Here is a 22304-nt window from a genome sequence, read left to right as displayed (position 1 = left end):
AAGTCTAGTATATACAATTATTAGATACAATTGTATCACAATTTGTATGAACGTTGAAAGTGAGAGAACAAGGAAGTGAGACTCCAGAGATTTTTTCCATGGAAAGAGTGAAACATAATAAGAACCAATGTACTAACTGTTCTGTACAAGATAAAATTATTGGTGGTAATTAGTGTTGGCAGATGTGGAAAGGAGAGAAAGGTCTATCAGTATATGGGTTAGGTGGCTTGTATCACTATAAATTAAAATTGGTGGTGGGGCGGAAGGTGGGGGGGCGGGGGGAGGGGAAGAGAATTTGGAGATGTTAGACCAAAACATGGGAAGAGAAGAATCAGGAGAATAACCATAAACTAGGAACATCAGAAAACTTGACTGAGATCTTTTTACATCCATTGTGCCTTATGAGTAGTCGTCCCTGGAAAGGTACCCTGGTATCCCTACTATCTCACGTAAAGAGGTGCTGCAAGGAGAGGGAAGACCTAAAGTCATGAAACTTCTGAGACCCCAGACCTCCTTTACATTTTGAGTACAGGGCATGTTGCCCCAGGCTCTCTAATTCCTGGCTGCATCCCTGATACCTGATCCTTGAAGCCTGCATCATTCTTTACACTGTGTTAGAGAACACTGGCAGAAGACAACTCTGTCACAGCTGGCAAATTATGTCTCAAAATAGGTTTTTGTTGAATTAAAAAAATCCAATCATTGAGTCCAACACAGCAAATAAGGACTCATGGGTTACTGGAGCAGTCAACTTAACCCTGCACTTTTCTCAGTTGGAATTTCAGCCATCTGTTCTACTTCAGTGATCCATAAGTATTACTGATTGGGATATCAGCTCAAGTTAAAAAAAGCCCCAGGTGCTTGCGAAAGCCACCCAAAGCCTACCACCTTGTAAAGCCATGAACAGCCCCCCAATTAGTCAGAAATGACACTCACATTCATGACTCCAGTAACTAAGTCAAAAAATTAAGGCTATTTGGCAGTAACATTTCACAAGACAGTACTGCTTACAAAAACATAGGTTTATTACACACACAGTGATTAACAGCAGTTGTACAGAACAGAACAAAGACAGGATGAAGATGGAAAAAAACTCATGAAGGTGCTTCAAGTATTAAAACATACATTAGCAAATCATACATGAGGCTGGCTGGCATGGAAAAAAAATGGATAAAACATCTGTACATATTTAGTTAATGCACAAGATTTAAGAGATGTCTAGACATTAACTCAAACACATTTTGCAAGTTTATATAAAGTATTTAGGAAACAGTTACAACCAATTTCCACCAATATATTGCATATTCAGTATTAAACAGCAAATCCCACAGGATGGATAAAAATTGGCAAGCATTTGCCCTTCTACATAGGATCAGAGGAAATTCTCCATGTTGAAAATTTCTCTCAGTTTTGCTAAGGTACCACAAAACCATTCTTGCACAGAGCTGGCAAACATGCCATTCATTTCCTCTCTTAGTTCCCTCAGCACAGGCACTGTGGACTTGCCATCTGCATTCAGAATCCTCATAAAGAATTTATTCCACAAATCACTGTCAACAGTCCTAAAAACACACAGAACAGTTTTCAATGAGAACAGCATCCATCCACATAACAGCTCCCATCATGATTCCTGCTTCAATTCAGCTCTGCAAGCCCTGTGGAGACTCAGCAATGTAACAAATATTGAACTCCACTCTCAGATGAGCACATGTGCTGAAAAAGTGAGGGTGCTATCAAGCTTTTCTATGCAAGCTTTTTATTCCTTCACAAATAGACTTACATGTAACTAACCTTAGCATTATTGTGCATGCCAATGAAACACTTTGATCACCACAACTTAACCCAACATATCTAACACCTATTTACCATTTTAAATAGGAATTGTCTGAGGCTTTTGGGAAAGGTTAGTAGGATAACAACATATCACCAAACTGGCAGATCCCTTTCATGGAGAAAGGCTGGCTGCGACTATTTAAAATATTCACCAGCTTTCAGTTATAGAAGCAGCAGAGCCCAGCTAGGTCTCTGTGGGATCACCAGCATTCAAAAAGGAGAGCTTTGTAAGGGACAACTGTCAAAATAAATTAGTGGCTTACTGCTGCTAGAAGCCTCCATTATGCCCATCTACCAAAACAACGTGTGTACATTCTACGCAGCCAATTGTTTGTGAAACACTAGCTTGCACAAGTCCCCTTGTGGGGTAATTTACCCATATGCAAAATAGAGATATTAAAACCAAAAGGGTTGAGTGACTTGACTACGGCTAAGTAGAATCACTATCAGAGCTGTAATTCAAATAAAGGAATCCTTTGTTCCTCAATTCTGTGAGGAAGCACATTTTTTCCTTAAGGCTCTCACAACATAAGGGAGTGGCGTGTGGTCTGGGTTCCCAGCTTATCCCTGTGGGACCAGGAAGGAGTCATGCACCCATGAAAAAGTTATGGACTAGGGATGTAAAAGAGTCAGTTAAAAAGCTAACTGTAATCCCTGAAAATCTTAGTGGCTACACGCACTGCGGACTCTGCAGTATAATTTATACTTCAGAGCCTGGAGCAAAGCCTCCCCAGGTACAGTATCTTCTCTGCCATAGGGAAGCCTCCTCCCCAGGAGCAGAGCCAGCAAGAGCTGCCATCCCACTCCTCAGAAGGCTCCACTGCAGACTCTACAGCTGGCTCCTCAGGAGTGGGGTTAGCAGTCTCCGCTGGCCCTGTACCCAGGGAGCCAGCACGCAACCTGCAACAAGGGAGCTGGGCCTGCTATGGAAAGTGGTTGCTCCAGCTGGCTGGAGCAGCCTCTGCTTGCAGTGGGTCCCATGGAGCTGGAGCAGCTCCCTTGCCTAGAGCAGGCGGGAAGCTGCTTCCTCCCGTAAGGTTAACTGGAATCAGTAAGCATTACTCATTTAGGGTGATGCTTACAGATTACCCAGTTAACCTTTCACATCTCTATTATGGACCCCAGGCTGAGAACTGTTCCACTAAATAATGCTGCCTCCTAGGAGGCATTTCTCCTTCAAGCTAGAAAGGACATTGGCTGTTTAAAGGAAACTGTTCAGCTGCAAGAGAGTTTGCAGCAGCCATATCAGAAGCAGCAGTCTGGATTAATATAGGGACTTTTAAAATAACCCCACTCACCAAAAGAAAAAAAACCCTAAAGGCAGACTGAGCCCCAGGAGGTAAGGGCAAGGAGATTACAGATAACTTGGGAACTTTAGAGTATCAGCTTGGACATTTCCAGTTCCCTAGAATGCAACGGCAGGAGGAGAAGAATACACAATTCAGTAAGATTCATGGGCTCCAAAGGTCAGTTCCAGAACTAAAAAAATGCAACTGAAGTCTCCTTTTAATAAGAACCAATACCAACTGTGCTTAACATAGGGACAGGAGATTTTAGTGTGATAATCAATTCAAGGGATTCTTAAATTAAAGCAAAAGAAATGGTTTCTAGCCTGTAACTCCTTATCTAGATAGACACTCTAGTAAAATAATAGATTCCAGCTTTTCCTGCCTTTTTGTTAACAAGTCAGTAAGTTAAGAATTCAGGTGGTCTTAACTTTTCAGAGATTTCTAGTTTGTTTAAATCTCTTTCCTCTAAGTTTAAATTCTGTAGGTTATTCCAGGATAACATCTCTATACTTTGAGAAAATAGCTCCATCAACTCAACGTTTTTACCACCACTCATCCATTTAGTCATGCTAAAGTTTTCTTAATCAAGATAGCTCTGTTGATTAATTTTTAAAAGGGAACTAAACTCTGGGATCTTGCAGGCGTGAGGTTATAGCATTTACCACAAGCTGTCTCATAAGAAAGTCATTTTCCTTTCTTACTTCCTACTCCCCTATATGCCCAGGATACTTTTACAGTAAAGCAATCCTCTCAAGTAGGCTCTAAAACCACTTGGGCTCCTTTTTGCACAAAACCCTCCGAAGAACAGCTCTTGTGCAAAAGGAGGTTTTTGCACAAAAAGGAGCAGTCTACACAGCTCTTTTTTGCACAAAAACCTCTTGTGCAAAAGGTATCCAAAGAGGAAATGCAAATGCAAGCGTGACATATGCAGATGAGCACTCCATTTGCATTTCCTCTTGCAGAAAAGCTTTGCAGTATAGACATAGCCTTACTGGTGGGTCTATAGAAACAGAGAAAACCAAAGATCAGGCCAACTTTAAGCTCAAACCCCACGTGTGAGCTGGGGACTGTGCATGAGGATCTCATTGCCCTTCACGGTGACTAATCTAATTCTTGAAGGGTCAGATGGATTTGGATTCCACCAAAGGTTAGAGACAGACTAAATGTCTGCAGTCTTGGAAACAAGTTGTGTGTTTAAGAGTAACCAGGCCTAAAATAGGAGGAGCAGAACAAGTCACTGAAGAACCTATTGAGGAGGGATGAAATAGATTACAGAAAGGCATCATGTAATTTGGTTCAAAACGTTGAGAAGTCTCTACTCAGAGGCAGTACCCAGGCAGAAAAGCATAGATGCAGAAGACTTGAAGTGACAGCTTAGGACTAGCTCTAATTCCCATAAAACTGAATGGCTGGCTCAGCACACTGGAAATTCCCCCAAAGGACTGACGGTCTCAGCATAAGCTGCCCCTTTCCTGAGGCATTTGACTACAGTAGGGGAGGAGGGAAGAAGACTCTTGCTTCCTGAAAGTTAACAGGTAAATGTGCAAAGAGCAGCTGCCCATGCAACCTTAAATTTTGCCCCTTGCACATATGCTCATGCTACAATCTTTAAATTATATTTTTGCCCCCACCCAAGTTAGTTTCCTTCATCCTGTTCACCCTATAGCACAGCACACAGCAAAGTAAAAAACGCTGAAGACCTAAATGGTTACAATTCAGAATCATGTCCTCTTATTAATGTGTAATTCCCCACTACACAGCTCCAAATTTACCTGCTGAGTCAGAGAGAATCCAAGTGTAACTCATAAAGAGCTCAGAAAAGGGGTATAAAATTCTATAATAAATTAGGCCACACTCTAATGTACACTCTTTCAGCTCCTTGGTAAATAAGCAACTAATGTGTCAGGGGGTCTAAACTGTAAGCGAGTGTAAATAGATTGAGAGAGTCCAACAAAACATCAGTAAATCCATCTAATTCTATTTCAAACAAACAAGTCCAGTTTCAAAACGGAATCTTTAATTGTAAAGCAGCACTATTGTTACCAATGGATAGCATAAATTCAATACTCCAGCTTTGGCAAAAACCGCAATACAGAGGTAAGGGAGAAAGCTAAAACTGCCTTTACCTACCGAGAGATTCCTGATGAAACACTTACTTGGAGAAATTCTGGTTGATTTTCCAGAGTGAATCTTCTTGATAAACCTGGAGGTGCTCCCCAAACAGCATCAAATGCACTATTTCTGCAATACCAATCAAGTCTACCTGAAACCACAACAATCAACATTAGGAAAATGTTCTGCTGATCTCTGCAGCCATTTCGCCATTCCTCCATATCCACAAAATACAGCACAAAAGCATTAATAGCAACGGTGCCACTAGAGATGTCCTACCACACCTTCTGTACCTATTAACCCTGAATTCTGATGTTTGAGATTTTCCAGCAAAATAAATTAAGCTAAGGAAAAGAAAGCAATGTGAACTACTGTAGGAAGCAAAATCCTTGTTTAGCATTTCAGATCAAGACACAGTCTAGCCATTTATAATGAAGTGTAGCTGTCAAATGAAACTGCTCCAGATTAAAAATGCCAGTTTCTTCAGATAATATAGAATATACTGGGTCCAACTGAAGGGGACCCAGTTTAAGTGTTGTTACTTTAAGCGTTATGGCAATTGTGAAAGATGCTGCTTATTTTGATAAGATCTATATATTAAAAAAAAAAAAAAAAAAAAAAGAGACAGGCCACATGTCCAGTGAAATTCAGCTTAGAACAAAAACATTCAGTCTGCACTCCGGCTTCTTCAGATAAGGAAGATACATGTCAAAGGACACTCATAGCAATTACCTGACTTAATAGGTACTTACGTGATAGGGAAGAGAGCACTTGGCTAAGATCTGTTGTCCAGGCTGGGTCTGAGCTATTGGGAAGCTGTTGAGTAAACTCACTCTAGGCTGCAACCTCACATCTAGGCTGTAAGAGAAGTCCACTATCTTCAAAGCACTGGTAATCTCATTATTAGCAAATGGATCACAGATCCTAAGGAAAGAATCCAAGGAAACAAAGACAAAGAAGCAGAAAAATTTCCTTTTATTATCTTGTATGGCAGGTGAGTCTTAACTATGGCAATAGCCTCCTCTAATGGTTAGATTAGGAACTGCTATTAAAAAGGCTTAACCCACATGACGTGGTTTAATGAGGACTTAAGTTTAAGTGATACATAGGGGGCTGTCCCCCCTGCATGCTATGCTTGCCAACCCCCGCTCCCCCCGGGTGTAGGCAGCCCTGGCCCTCTCTCCCCCGTATTCCTGGCCACACCAGCCCCAGCCCCTTCTTCCCTGCCCCGGGCTCCTCAGCCAGTCTCTCAAATATTCCAGATGTTCTTAGAGAAAACACCTGCATGAATTCTGTCCTGTCCAAAGTGTAATACCATGGTGTTGATTTCTGAATTTGTATGCACAGTATACCAATGTTTGCCAAGGTCACACTTAAACAGCTCAGAACAGCTTTTTCATGCAAGTTTTATTGATTAACATTCTGGGTTCTCTCTTTAGACTTCTTGGAAATTGGAAATTTTTAGATTTAAATCCTTAATCCAATTGAGATTAGAGAACATCAATAAATAGCTACACATGACTGTTTTCACTACAGGTGTGTCACTTTGGTTTCCTCTTGTTAAAAAAAGACTCATGGATATACCAGATATTTAGATAATTAGTCCAATGACAAGTTAAGGAAGACTTTTCTGGCTCTCTAATTTCAATCCATGTAGACAGCTTACTTCAACAGACGAGATTAGCATTGAGAAATGTAACCGCCTCTTTCCCTGTTGCTCAGAAGAGGTGGATGACCTGTCCCAGAGGCAGGCATGTGGGCAGCCCTGTATGGACCCTCAGGCACAGAGCAGCCCCAGCTGCTTTAAGCAGCTGGCCTGCTCTCTGCTCAGGGCATGGGGCCAGAAACTGGCTAATGGGAGATGAGATTTTACAGAGGTGCAAAGCCTCCACACTCCAGAGCAGAGATGCACATGGAGAGAGCAGCCAGCTGCTTTGAGTAGTCTGGGGCTGTTGGCAGGCAGGGAAGCCTGCCTCGGGGTTCTGCATGGCTGCTGGCCGGCAGCCATGTAGGTACATACCTCTCAGTCAGCGGTCGCCTTTGGCACCTCACACCCTTCCTGCCCAAGGTCATCATCCAAAATTTATGCACCGCCTCCCCCAGACCCTGCACTCTGCTACACACCTCCCCAAGGCCAGAATCCTCTCCTGCACCCGTACCCCCTTCCCAGACTATTCATCCCAATCCCTTGCCCAGATCACAACCCCCTTTCTTCACCCAACTCTCAGACCCCATGCCCTCTCCTGCACTCCAGTCCCCTATCTCAAGCTCCCTTCTGCACCCAACCTCCAACCCAGACCCCGCACCTCCCCAAAGAAAAGTGTGGCCCTTAGCCATTTATCAAAATTTTGGTGTGCCCACCCACCAAAGTTATGGACCATTTCTTACATACTCCATTCTATCACAATTGTCCCTTGAAGGTAAAAATGGCTTTCCATGTTTTTGCTCGATCTCTTTCCCACAACCTCTCAGAAAATAGAATATTTACAGATTTATTGGGAACTGGCAACATATTTGATATCTAAGCACTTGCCTATTTCCATGGCCAGCCACTAAAGGAAGGAAAAGGCAAGTGGTAGTGATTTTTTTAAATTTGTATTTGTGTACAAGCAGTCCCTGACTTACGCGGATCCGACTTATGTCGGATCCGAACTTACGAACGGGGCTCTCTCGCCCCGGAGGTCGAGGTGGCGGATTGCTACCTGCGAGCTTCGGGGCGAGAAAGACCCGTTCGTAAGCTGCTCCGGTGCCCCTGGTCTGCTGGAGACTGTCTCCAGCAGACCAGGGGCACCGGGCGCGTTCCCGCACTTCTGAGGCTTTGCCAGAGCAAAGCCTCAGAAGCGCAGGAACTGCCGCTGCTGCGGCTTCAGTCCCGGTGCCTGTGGTCTGCTGGGGACCGCCAGAGCAAAGCCTCAGAGGCGAGGCACCCCGCTGCCACTGCGGCTCTGCTCCCCGTGTCCCTGGTCTGCTGGGGGGGGGGGGGGGGGGGCGCAGCTAGTGGGCCCCCCCCAGCAGACCAGGCTTTTGTTTTGGACCCTGGGGCAGAGCAGCTGGGGCGCTGCCGATTGGTCCTGCAGCGCCGCTCTGGGCACTACTGGACCAACCCGGCAGCACCCCAGCTGCTCTGCCCCAGGTCCTGATTCAGCCGCTGCTGGTCAGTTTCAGCAGTGGCTGAATCAGGATGCCTGGGGCAGAGCAGCTGGGGTGCTGCTGGGTTGGTCCAGTAGCGCCGAGTGGTGCTACTGGAGCAACCCAGCAGCACCCCAGCTGCTCTGCCCCAGGCGTCCCCAAGTCAGCCGCTGCTGAAACTGACCAGCGCTGACTACAGGAAGCCCGAGGCAGAGTTGCTCTGCCCCAGGCTTCCTGGAATCAGCCACTGATCAGTTTCAGCAGCAGCTGACTTGGGGACGCTTGGGGTTCTTAAGTTGAATCTGTATGTAAGTCAGAACTGGCGGTCAGTTTCAGCAGCGGCTGAATCTGGACGCCAGTTCCGACTTACATACAGATTCAACTTAAGAACAAACCTACAGTCCCTATCTTGTTCGTAACCCGGGGACTGCCTGTATTTTAATATTTACAATTCTGAATTTATTTTAAGTTTTATTATAATGTTCTGTGGTTTTGCCGGATTGGCATATGGTGAGATTTCTATTAATAATCATCGCTAATAATGAGCTCACCACTTATTCTTGTGACTTATCAGTTGGAAGTGACAGAGGTGAAAGACCTAGGTGCATTGATCGATCATAAAAGGAGTGAGCCATGAATGGGATGTGACTGTAAAATGGGCTAATGTATCCTAAGACTACATTAGGCATGGTATTTCTAATAGAGACTTGGGATGTAAAATCCTGGTTAATCAGTTAACTGATTAAGTGGGATCCCATGCATGGTGTGGCTGACAGCAGGAGCTAGCCACCCCGCATGCACTGGGTAGCCAGCTCCTAACACCTGCTGGGCCCATGGCAGGCTGCTGCCAGATACTGGTTAACCATTAAAGCTGATGCTTACCAGGTAACTGGTTAACCATTCATACACCTTGTAAATGCAGGGAAGTGTTAGCTCCATTATACAAGGAACTGGTGGGACCTCATCTGGAATACTGTGTGCAATCTGGTCACTTGTATTTAAGACTGGAACAGGGGCAGAGAAAGGCTACTAGGATAACCAGAGGAATGGGACACCCCTTCCTTCATATGTGCCTTTTAAATATTTCCAAATCAATTTTCCTAGCTGCTTCCTTCCTACTCCTGAAATAGTGAACCATGTCATTATTAACCTGCATAGGAGAGAGGGAGTTACAACCACAGCACAAGTCTTCAGGACAGGGCTCAATTATAATTCTTTGTTCCATGTCTCTGGAACAAGGCTACTAACCTGTCTCCCAAGAAGAGAGCCTCTGGACACAAGTTTCCATGGACAATCTCTGCTTTGTGTAGCTTCTCCACCACATCCAGGATATTGTAAGCCACCAAAACAATCACTTCCTCAGGGATGGCTTTACAGCACTGGATAATATCCTGAGGACAGAACAAATGTAAGCCACAGTGGAACCATTCTGCTGTCAAGAGATAAAGCATCAGACAGGAACAATACTATTTCTCAAATATCGAGTTTACAGGGTCTTGTGAAAGAGGGTTTTTTCTGGCTCCGTCTACATGGGGCTTTTTATCAGAAAAACCTCCTCCACAAAAAGAATTGGAAGATATGCAAGTGCGAGCACGATTTGCATATCCCTCTTCTGCAAACAAAAAAACTGCAGTGTAGCTGTAGCCCCAGATAACAAGCCCAGCAGAATTCAAGGACTAAGTTCTCAGCAGACACTGCAAATAAAGAATAGCTGAAGAATCTGGTTGGAAACAAGTTAAAGGTCAGCTTCAGCCCTGAATTCATTTTTTAAACCCTGTATACGCTAGAGCTCAAACTGTGCAAGTCAAAACCATATTTAAACATAAGCCCTTTTATGATGATGATGCTAACCCTACTCCCGCTGGCCAGAGTAGACTGCAGATCTAGATTAGAGTTTTCTTAGGGCTGTTAAAAGACCTGAACCACACATGCCCACTAAGGCTACGTGTACACTGCGGGTTTTTTGCAGAAGAGGATATGCAAATAGCATGCTCATTTGCATATATTTTTCTGACCCTTTTTGTAGAAGAGGTTTTTGCAATAAAAAGCCCCATGTAGATGGGGCCATTTGTCAGGAAAAAAAAAAAAAAAAAAAAAAAAACCCACCTTTCACAAGATCCTGTAAATCTCATTTTTTGAGGAATAAGGGATCTTACAAAAAAAGGGGTTTTTTTTTCCCCTGACAAATGACTCCATCTACACGAGGCTTTTAAATCGCAAAAACCTCTTCTGCAAAAAGGATCAGAAGATATGTGAATGAGCATGCTATTTGCATATTGTCTTCCACAAAAAACCTGCAGTGTAGACGTAGCCTAATTTTGGATTGCAGGGGTGGTGAGATTCATGCTGCACCTCTATGGACCAAAAAGCTTTACACCAGGAACACACAGGGACTCTCAGGAAAAAGTTATGTCAAAGTCAACTAAAGATGAAGATAATCTGCATGAATTAAAGCGTGATAATCCCTTTTTTAAACTCTCTCATTCAGGAGAAGAGTGGCTTTTTCAGGATTAAGCTATGGCAAAAACCTACGGCCAGGATACTTCTGAATGACAACATCCACACGAGGGTTTAACATACTTTAAATTATGCACATTATCTTCATACCTTTATTTGACCTTGCCTTAACTTCCCTGAGTGCCCCTTCAAAAGTTGGGGAATTTTTTGTCTCCTACTGGGAAGCACAAAACCCAAGAATGAGAATCTTGCTTAGATACCATCTTATAAAATTAGGAATCTTTACAGAAAATATGTTTCTAGCTAAGACTTCAAAATTGTATTTAAATAGTTAAATTAATATTCTGGGTCTCTTGAATCTGTTTCACACCGAAGAACAGCCGACATCTCTAACTGCTGACATCTGGGTTTGTCTCCACTACCAGGTGTATTGATGCTGCAGCAATCAATCCCCCAGGTCTAGTGAAGATCTGCTAATTCAACTGCAAAATCACTCTCCCCTTGACTATAGTACTTCACCAGAGCAAGGACAGTAAGGAAAGTTGATGGGAGTAGTGTGTGGACACTATGGTAAGCAGATTTAAGGTAACTCAAATTGCATAGCTTAGATTTACTTTTTCCCATAATGAAGAGCTGCTCTATGCTACAGTTCAGGGCTCCCTAAATCATATATAGATTGCCTACACTGACCCAGAGAGTAAAGCGATTTATCTCCCTATGCAGAATAATGCAGCCATCCAGGTATAAGAAACAGCTACAGCTCTCACTGAAGCTTTGGTCAAAGTCAGTACTCAGGCGTTCCTCCAGCTGGAGTGTGATATAGAAATCCCAAGGCAAAGGCTGAGAATACACCTAGAAAAAGGTAAATAAAAATACAAATTATTGTTAGATTTACTTTGAGTGCTCATCCTCACATACAGCTCAGGGTGCTCTTCTCATTTTAATGAAGAGTCAGAATACACAGAGCTGGAACTGCTATTCTATATGAAGAGCAACGTACACCTTAAATCAGTGGTCTTCAACCTTTTTACACCCAAGATCACTTTTTAAGTGACAGAACAAGCCAAGATCTACTGCCCCGCCCCTTCCTCTCTATTCTCCTCCTCTCCAACACTTGCTATCCTCAACCCTTATACGGCTGCTTTTTTCCCCAATTCTTCTGTAGGAAGAGGTTTTTCCAACATTGGGTCTGTCTAGACTGGACCAAATGTTAGAAAAAACCCTTCTTTTGGAAGCCCCCTTATTCCTCATGGAAAGGGAAATATAGGTGTGACAGAGTATGTTTGCTCTTTTACTAAAAAAAGTGGAAGAACAAACACATCCCTGGATGCAGAAGAGTTTTTCTGGGATATCTTCGGAATCCTGAAAAATTCCTGCAGTCTAGCCTTACCCTCGCTGGGTTGAGGCAAGATGTGTAGGCTCTGGAGTGGGAATGAGGGATTTGGGTGTGGGAAGGGGTGAGAGGTGCAAGCTCTGGGAGGAAATCTGGATGCAGGAGGAGGTGGAGAAGGGGATGCTGGGTCGGGGAGGGGGCTTCAGCCCGAGCAGTATTGGGGTCAGATGTAGGGTTGGGGGTACTAAGCAAGCCACAGGGCTTGTGGGTATGAGGGTGCAGAAATGTGGGTTGGGGTATAGGAGGGGCTCAGGGCAGGGGGGTTTCAGTGTATGATAGGTTCAGATCTAGGGTCTGGGGGAAGAGGGAGTGCAGGAGTGTTATGATGCTGTGGGCAGATAGGGGCTTGTTGGCCAGGCTTCGTTTTTAAATAAAATACTATGTCAAACACAAAAAGTTTCTGCATTGTCTTTATTTATGAGAAGGACAGGGAACATGTTTTGAGTCAGGGTCACTGACCTACAGAAAAAAGTCAGCTGGGGCCACACAAGTGAAATGCAAAATAAAAAAACTCCTCCAAAACCCCCACAAGCCTCACTAATGTGGCCCCAACTGTACTGGTGGGAGCGGGGGACATGGTATTGGGGAAGGATGCCAGGGGGTACCGGGACAGGGTGCTGGGTAGGATGCCAATGGGTGCTGGGGCAGGGGACAGGGTGCCGGGGCAGGGTACTTTGGGGGGTTCTGGGCAGGGGAAGGGGACAGGGACCAGTACCTGGGGATCCTGCAGCTGCAGATCAAGGCCCAGGAAGTGAGTGGGCTGCTCCCCCGAGCCCTAAACAGTAGCATGGTACCTGAAACACTTGTTTGTTGTGTAGCCTGATGCCCTCCTTTGCGGGCTGGGAAGTCCCGGACCGCGTCGGCTCCAGCTGACATGCTGGAGACTTTATTCCCCTCTGCCTTGGAGGGTGGGGAGGACGGGGAGAGTCCCAGACCGCGCCAGCCCCAACCTAAAGTGCCGGTCCATCGCACACTGGGGATTTTGTTCCCCTGCTGCCTTCCTGCATTCGGGGAAGGGGTTGGGTGTCTGGAACTCCGCTGGCTCTGGCTGCTCAGGAAGCATGTGCTGCCGTGGGGAGGGGAGGAGTAAGGCGCAAGCTTCTCAAGTAGTTGCGGTTGGCGTGAGCTGGGACTCTCCCATCCCCCGCAGGCAGGCAGCAGGGGAATAAAGTCCCCAGCATGCCAGCTCCAGCTGTTCGGGCAGTGGGAACGGGGAGTCCCAGACCACGCCATCCCCAACCACTTGGGCAGCATGCGCTGCCCGAGCAGCTGGAGCCGGTGTGCTGGGGACTTTATTCCCCTGCTGCCTGCCTGCAGGAGAAGGGGGAGTGCCAGCTCACACCAACCGCAACCACTCAGGAAGCTTGCGCCTTACTTCTCCCCTCCCCACGGCAGCACGCGCTGCCTCAGCAGGTGCAGTCCCGGACACCCCACCCCTTTCCCATGCTCAGGAAGGCAGCAGGGGAACAAAGTCCCCAGCACGCAACGGACCAGCATTTTAGGTACTGCACCAGCAGTTCGGGGGGAGGAAGAGCAGCCCGCACACTTCCGGTACCAGAGACGGGGCTGCAGAACTCTCCCCACCTCGCTGGAAGCCCGCGCTACCTCCATTGTTCCTGGAGGTAGCATCGGCACGGCATTCATCTTGGGAGGTGGGGGCACTGAGGGGGCCCCCCAAAAGCCTCACGATCGACTGGTCGGGCCCCCAAGATCGACCAGTAGATCACCATCGACACGTTCGTGACCCTGGCTGTAAATAATTCTATACTCCCAATTCATTCAGCTGCCATGACCAGATTTTACCCTGCTGAGAGTTAAGAGTTTTAATTCTTTAAGACTCAGGTGTGCATATGGTGACAGTCCTACCTTTATTGCAAATCCTTTTGCATCCAACTCTGCAAAGCTAGACAGAACACCAAAGAACATCTTGTAGTCTTCATTGGTCCAGTATTCCCGTTTGATACAATAAGTCTCATTCCCTATTGTGAAAGTTTAAGTTTAGAAGAGCTCACAGGAAGTTCACGTATGGAGAATGTGGCAAATTTCTATATTATCTTTATGAAAAATATACATGACTGTTTCCCACTTGCTTCTGAGTTCTGACCTAGGACTAAAGAGATTGACAAGAGATGGGTGTTGGCCATGTAGGCCTGTCTGTGTTGGGATGAAAGAACTGGAAACATATGAATGAGAATTACAATGGAAGACCAGTGACAGGACATTTACCAAGGGAAGCAGAATGTTTTAAAAACACTTTTCAAGTTCTAACGTTGATGATCTAGGGTATCCAAAATGTATTGAAAATGGTCTTCCACTTTACTGGGCACACTGAAAAGCTGGATGCTTGGTCAAAAAAGGCACATTGGACTACCAGCATAGGCATGCACATAAGTTTTGATTTTTCATGCTAAACTAAGGACCCTGAAATACTGCATAGCAGTTCACTAATACACACTGGCTTATTTTGTAAAGATGCCCTGCACTGCTGAAAATATCTGCCAGTTGCACAGCTTCAATAGGAGTAAGTCTCCAACAGGAGTCAGAATTCATTTAGACTTGCTGGAGAAGCCTTGGTGAAGCCAAAGGGCCCAGTCTAGAGCTGCAAAAAAGTTGGTGTAGGAACTAGTGCTGAGTACAGATGTAATCGTATACAGGCAGTCCCCGGGTTACGTACAAGATAGGGACTGTAGGTTTGTTCTTAAGTTGAATCTGTATGTAAGTCGGAACTGGCGTCCAGATTCAGCCGCTGCTGAAACTGATCAGTTTCAACAGCGGCTGAATCTGGACGCCAGTTCTGACTTACATACAGATTCAACTTAAGAACCCCAGGCGTCCCCAAGTCAGCTGCTGCTGAAACTGATCAGCGGCTGATTCCAGGAAGCCCGGGGCAGGGGCTTCCTGTAGTCAGCCACTGGTCAGTTTCAGCAGCGGCTGACTTGGGGACGCCTGGGGCAGAGCAGTTGGGGTGCTGCTGGGTTGGTCCAGTAGCGCCGCCACTCCTCGGCGCTACTGAACCAACCCAGCAGCACCTAAGCTGCTCTGCCCCAGGCGTCCTGATTCAGCCGCTGCTGAATCTGACCAGCAGTGGCTGAATCAGGACGCCTGGGGCAGAACAGCTGACGTGCTGCCCGGTTGGTCCAGTAGCGCCCAGAGCGGCGCTACGGGACCAACTGGCAGCACCCCAGCTGCTGTACCACAGGTGTCCGGAGCAAAGGCACGGAGCACGGGGGCAGCGGGACAGCCCAGACGCGCCATGGCTGTCCTGCTGCCCTCAGGCTACGTGGCTTTGCTCTCCGTCCCCCTGGTCTGCAGACCAGGGGGACGGGGGGCAAAGCGGCGGAACACGCGGGCAGCGGACAGCCCAGACGCGTCTGGGCTGTCCACTGCCCGCGTGCTCCGCGGCTTTGCTCTGCTTTGCCCCCCCCCCCCGTCCCCCTGGTCTGCAGACGGGGGGGGGGGGGGGCCAAAGCAGAGCCAAGCCGCGGAGCGCGCTGCCAGCTGCCAGCCCAGACGCGTCTGGGCTGTCAGCTGACCGCGCGCTCCGCGGCTTGGCTCTGCTTGGCTCTGCTTTGCCCCCCCCCCCCCGTCTCCCTGGTCTGCAGACCAGGGGGACGGGGGGGGGGCAAAGAGCCAAGCCTCGGAGCGCGTGGGCAGCGGACAGCCCTGTCCGCTGCCCACGTGTTCCGCCACTTTGCTTCCTCTCCCTGGTCTGCTGGAGACCAGGGAGAGGAACGGCCCCGTTCGTAACTGCTCGGGGACTGCCTGTATTCGATTAACTGATGAGCAAAAGTTTATCGGTTAATGCTACACAATACATGCATTTCCCTCTCCCCGCCAGTAAAGTTTTAGCAGGCTAGCCAGCAGCCTGGCTCGGTCCTGGCTCACAACAGGTCTGGGACCTATTCCTGTTGTGGCTCCGCATTTCAAGTGTAGTAAGAACTGAGCAGGCAGGCAGTCCGGCTCAGTCCTGCCTCACGCTGGGTCCAGAACCCACCCCAGTTTCAGCTCTGCATTTCAAGGGTATTAAGAACCAAGTGGGCAGGCAGCCCAACTCAGTTCTGGCTTGCGCTGGGTCCGAGCTCAGACTTCCCCTTGAAAGGGACTGCTGCCACCCCGCACTGCTACCTTTTTCTCAGAAGAGGCAGCAGAAGGTTACAGGCAGCCAGTCCATGAGGGGAGCTGGTTTTTAACTGACTCCCCTTGAGGACTAGCTCCCTCCTGGTCCTCACACTGCTGCCTCTGATACACCAGCTGCTGGCCTACTACTATAGAGTAGTCAACTAACCGATAAAATTTCATGAGGTTACTCAACTATTCAATTAACCACTATTTAACAAAGGAGAGAGGCAAGTGCACTCTTTGGATTCATTGCATGTCCAAATTAAGATCTCTAAGATCTAAGGCAATATGCTACCATGTTAACTTGAGTTAAATATTGCAGTTATTTCACAAAATTTATGGTTTGGGATCCATTTTGAAGGAAAACACCTAAGCCAGTTTGAACAGAATGCTAGCACAACAGGGTCTTTTACTGCTTACCCAGCTCTATTTCTTTTTCTAGCTCCATCACAGGCATGGGCCCATTCTCTGAACAAAAACCTGGAAAATTACTCAGTGAACCTAACAGAGGGTCCAACAGCCCCCTGCACGTCTCTGCATTCCACATGACTTGAGATGCAGCATCTAAAAAACAAAAAAGTAATAGAGTTCCAAACGGGCAGATGTGAATTATGTTTGTAAAGCCAGCATGTATGTTTAGATTAGGAAACCTAGATATCATGTCACCTCATTTATATTCCCATTCTGTTAGTGATCTTCTGTAGGAATCCATTAACCTCCTACTTATGGCTTATTCTGCTAAGCGTACAGAGCAACACCTACTCAACCTCTGAAGATACTTAGAAATTCTGATATAAAGATTGTGAATAAGTGCAAATTGTTTAAATAAAAAGACTGAGTCAACTTTTGTACATCTTAAAACCAATATTTAACAACTAGTGGTCATTTGGTTTTAGGTGCATTTCTCTGACCACCACAAAAATCCAGTCAGGACAAGTTCCAGTTCTGACCCATTTCTATAGTGGACCAAAATTATTATTTTTTTTTTTAAAGTACTGGAAATTAAACCCCTCTTCTAGACCTTGCAAAAAAAGTAAGGTTACAGATTAACTCATCCAGCCACATTTAATCATAACACTGTTAATCTGTTTGTAGTAAAACCGGCACCACTAAACCTCTGAGTGGTCACAAATCTTAACATTTTTCATTCTACAAAGCAAGTATATAGGAAAAATTCAAAGAGACAGGCCAAGATTCCTCCACCCACCCCAGTTTACTGGAATACAAAGAGTAAATTCTGAAGAAAAAAAAATTAGTCCGATTCAATTGTTCTATTCAACTGAAAGAGAAAGTTTTGAAACTGTTTACTACACCAAGGGAAAAAAGGTGTTTAAAAAACCCCAGGAGGTTGTGATTGTAAAAGCACAAAAGTTGAAGCAGAACTTTATGGGAAACTTTAAGGCTTGACATTTCCAAAATATGTTGGATTTCAGGTTGGAAGCAAATCAGGAAGACACTGGCTTTTCAATATCAAACTAGGGTACTTTGACTATTTTCCTGACAAGAATGTCCCAGAGCCTAAAAAATATCTTCCTGTAAGGAAGCTTTTCCTGCCATTCAAGCTAAGGGTTGTCAACAGAGTTATTGCTGATTATTCCAGAGTGTCCACAAAAGGGAGTTTATCAGAAATAATTAATGTACTTCAAATTCACACCCTACCTTCTTCTGGATTAGTTTTTCTGTGTAGAGTAGGGATGTAAAATCCCATTTAACCAGTTAAATGGTATCCTGAGCTGTGGCGGACACACCACAGCGTGGGGGGCTGCTCTGGCTGGCTGGAGCAATCCTTCCCCCAACACAGGCAGGGCCACCAGTTAACCAGTGACATCTCTATAGCACACAGTAGGGATGTAAAGTAGTCATCTACCCCCCAGTAAGCCTATGTTTATTGGGTAGTTGAGTCGACTACTCTCATTTCCCCCTCACCTGCTGCTTCTATATCAGAGGCAGCAAGGGGGTGGGAAAGCAAGAACCAGTGCTGGGGGGAGCCAGCTTAAAAGCCAGTTCCCCCACAGCACCACTTCCAAATTGGGCAGGGGAGGTGGAGGGCAGCAGGGAAACAGCACGAGCGGGGACTGAAACAGTCCTGCTCACACCGGTCCCAAGGGCTGCTCCTCTTTCAAATGCACAAGAGTCATCCCCAGCTCCTGAACATTTCAAAAGGGAGAGGCACAGAGGGAACGCATGGCAGCAGGGACCTGCTGGCACAGGTTCCTGCTGCCTCTCTCCCTTCAATGTACAATAGCTGCCCACAGCTCCTGTACATTGCAATGGGAGAAAGACAGGAAAACCTGCCTCTTGTACATTTCAAAAGTAGGAGGTGCAGTGGGATAGCGAGTACCCCTTATCGACTAGTTCAGTGGTCCCCAACCTTTTCAGGTTGTCGGGTACCAGGGGGCGTGGCCGTTCGCCCGTCGGGTGCCAGGGGGCGGGGACACTTGCCCGCCTGGGGGCGGGGCCCCCCCCAGCCGCAGGCCCGGGGGCGGGCCCCCCCATAGCCACGCGCCCCGGGTCGGCGCTCCCCCCGTAAGCACCGCGGGGCCAAGGCCGGCACCGGAGCCGGCAAGGGCACGCGCGGCACCCCCGGGGGCGTGGGTCAGGGTCGGCACCAGCATGCGCGGCGCACCCGGGGCCGGGACCAGCCATGCGCCCAGGGCTGGCACCTGCTAGCCCAGATGCTCCGCGGGCGCATGTAAAGAGCCCGGCGGGCGCCATGGCGCCCGTGGGCACCGGGTTGGGGACCACGGGACTAGTTGATGAAAATTCCATCAACTACTCAGTTTAATACCCGCATTTTAACATCCCTAGTCTAGAGAAGCACTAAGTTTTCTATTTCTTAATTTTATACTATTACTTTTAATTATAACCCATTATATTACCTTAAATGATCTCTGCAATAAGATGAAGGCCTGAAACAAAACCCCATGTAGCCCAGGCCTGGTTTGAGGCCCAAGGCCTAGCTAACAATGGACAAAACTTGGCTAACATAGTAAAGCTACTCTGTGAGCAAAAGGCAGTTCCCTGCTCACAAAACTAGGCACAAATAGGCCTGAGTGTGCAAAACACTAATTGGTAATAGGCCCAGGTGTACAACAGTAATTGATACTGGTCATAAGTTGAAAGGACATTCCAAAAGGATATTAACACCAGCTCATTAAAAAGAGACCTTGATACCCACACTCTCCACAGATACCCACACTCTCCACAAATACCAACCTAGGTTCTGGAAAGGGTCTATAACTAACAGCATGATGGATAGAGATGTTCTAATCAAATCACAAGATGCAGGGTGATGGGTGGTATCTAAATAGTATCAGAGGGTGGCAACCTGACATGTCAGGAGTGACGTGCAGCTTATTTGTACTGGTATATAAAGTAGTATCTGGGGGGAAAAGAGGGAGAGGAGACAGGGACGGTCTTTGTCCAGCCAAGGGGGCAGTGGGACCTCCAACTGATTGAGATGAGTCCATTGTTATAGGGTACATATGCGTAGTGGTTTGGTAGAGTCTACTGACAACTATTATCAGGGCTTGACAAATTCTGGAAAACCCTACTCGCCAGACAAAAAAGGGACTCGCCACCCTCCCCCTCAAAAAGTGTTTTTTTTTTTTTTAAATAGCATACATTCCTAAGAAGAATAAGAACAGTAATTACTAATAAGTTATTATTAAATATCTTCTAAACCTCTTCCTTTTCCCTCTGCTGCCATGTCTCCTCCCCTTCTTCCATCAGCTCTCCTGGTGCCTGCTGCCCCACAACCCCTCATCCTCCCCTGCTGTCCTGAGTCCTGCCCTTCTCATTGCCCTCAGCCTTCCTGAGACCTGCCCTCCTCCACCAGCCCTTCTCTCTCCCCCTGTGCCCACTCCTCCAGTAGCCCTACTCTGATCTGATCCTCATCCCTTCTCCTAAACACCTCCCTCTACACACCTGCCCTGCCTCTCTCCTCTGGTGATGGTCCCTTCCCTGCAGGTGTCTGCCCTTCTGCTTCACCCCCAGAATCCCCTGGCATCTGCCTCCCCCTTCCCTCACTGCCCCTGCCCCCTTTGCTCTCGTTTTCCCTGATGCCCACCTCCTCACCACCCTCTGCCCCTGTTCCCCTCATGCCCCTGTGCCCTCACACATGAAGGCAGGGATGGAGCAAGTCCTCATGCCCACCTCTTCTTTCTAGCCTTCTCCCAGCACCCTCCCTCCCCCTCTAGCCCCCAGTGCCCTTACTCTCTCCTCTCCCAGCATTACCCTGTCTCCCCTCCCACTGACACCTCCCCTCCTGCCCTTTACCTCATTGTCTGCACTTGGCCCCCTGGCATTTCTCTCCTGCACCCCTGTCCCTTGGTGCCTTCCCCTTTCTTCTTCTTCTGACCTCCTCCCCCGCCCTCAAGCCCCTTCCCCCTATTTTTCCCCTCCCTTCCCCACAGTCCAGCCCAGCCCAGCCCCTTCCAAGGTTTTTTGCTGCCCCAAGCAAAATATTTTTGGCTGCCCCCCTTTTTTTTGGTTGTCTTTTACACGTTTGCATTTTGCAGTGGTTTTTTTTTCCCATTTGTTTTCATTTTTGTCCCCGCATTTTAGCCCTATAAATAGCAAAGAGCATTTTCATTTGTTTTATTCCATAAAGGCAAAGGCGCTTCAAATGAAATCCCCCTTTCACTCCCTGCTGGGTCATAGCAGCCTTCTCCCTGGCCTGTCCAGCCCCTCCGTATGGACAAGCACCCCTCACTCCCGACCGACAGGGGAAACAGGGTGCAGGACAGCACAGAGCCAGAGGGGTGCAGGGAACAGTGGGAGGGGAGGGTGTACAGGGTTGGCACGGGGAATGGGAGGCACAGATCCAGAGGGACGCAGGGTGCGGTGGAGACACGGGGAATGGGACGCGGGGAACGGGAGAGGCAGAGGGATTGGAGTCTAGGGGCAGTGCAGGGAATGGGCAACACAGAGCTGGGGGGCAGGTATTGGAAGGGAGCAGGGTGCACGGGCAGCGCAGAGCCAGAGAGTCGCAGAGAAGAGGGAGAGCAAGGGATCCGTGGTACAGGGGACCAGGGTGCAGGGGAACAGGGGGCACGGAGACAAAGCGGTGCGGTGCAGGGCGGGTGCAGCAAGCCGGATGGTCGGCCGGGAGCAGTCTCTCACCGGCGAGAGGATTGTAGCCATGGCAAGACTGGAGCTGGCGAGGCAGGACCTGGCTGTGCCGCAGCCAGCTCCATGGCCACGCAGCCAGAGCTGAGCTGCTGCGGCCCTTTAAAATCAGTGGGGCCATGTCACGCCAGCATCCTGGCATCTGCCGGTGTCCCGCCCTTTGGCCCCGCCTCCTCGCACCGGAGATGCACACAGGCAGCCCAGTGCTGAGAATCACTGCACTTCCCCCTTCCCGGTGGCGCTCTGCTCCTCCGCCCGGCTGGCGGATCAGATGGGGCCACGCCGGCCGTAATGCGGGCTTTGGCCAGCCCGTCACAACCGCCTACCAGGCCAGTCCGCCCCTGCACTCGCCAGCTGATAAAATCTACTCGCCACAGACGAGCGCATTTGTCGAGCCCTGACTATTATTGTACTTTGCTTAACAATAAACCTGGCTGGGCACCATTGATTCTTATCTGATTTCTGGTCTTTGCGAGCTATCAGTCTGCTGGTGTTAACTAATCGCACAAAAGTCAACACAGCACACGACTGAGAACAAACACAGACGCAGTCTTCTGGCCAACGACAGAGCAGACCACCTGTCAGGACACCATGACAATAAATCCTAACCTACAACATTGTTGATCCTACTACAATCCCTTTCTTCCTTAATACCAACATCCTTCAAGAAGTTTTATTTATGTGCCCCACACTGTTACTTAGTTCAGTTAAGACAGGATCACACAGCCCACTGCATAGACTTAACCTTATAAAACCATAAAGCCAATGAGATATTTACACAAAAGTACAGCAGAATACAGGACATGCTTATTGAAGATTGTAGCTGAGCTCAAATCAAAGAC

At 47.5% G+C, this 22304-nt stretch overlaps 1 protein-coding gene across 2 annotated transcripts in view; it reads right to left on the bottom strand.

Annotated features, from left to right (window-relative positions):
* Window positions 1–1004: 1004 nt before the first annotated feature.
* BUB1B (BUB1 mitotic checkpoint serine/threonine kinase B) overlaps window positions 1005–22304 on the bottom strand; it is a 45850-nt gene continuing 24550 nt past the window's right edge. For both annotated transcript variants that reach the window (XM_075927082.1, XM_006128647.4), the window contains exons 18-24: window positions 16753–16896; window positions 14080–14192; window positions 11511–11672; window positions 9612–9754; window positions 5987–6158; window positions 5279–5385; window positions 1005–1562 (exon numbers count right to left, since the gene is read on the bottom strand). In XM_075927082.1, the coding sequence (XP_075783197.1) occupies window positions 1373–1562; window positions 5279–5385; window positions 5987–6158; window positions 9612–9754; window positions 11511–11672; window positions 14080–14192; window positions 16753–16896 (1031 nt within the window). In that variant the 3' untranslated portion in view covers window positions 1005–1372. The remainder of the gene's footprint in view (window positions 1563–5278; window positions 5386–5986; window positions 6159–9611; window positions 9755–11510; window positions 11673–14079; window positions 14193–16752; window positions 16897–22304) is intronic.

This window comes from Pelodiscus sinensis, chromosome 4, assembly GCF_049634645.1.
Source record: "Pelodiscus sinensis isolate JC-2024 chromosome 4, ASM4963464v1, whole genome shotgun sequence".
In the NCBI taxonomy this organism is placed as follows: Eukaryota; Metazoa; Chordata; order Testudines; family Trionychidae; genus Pelodiscus; species Pelodiscus sinensis.
This window is presented reverse-complemented; position numbering and strand designations above follow the sequence as displayed.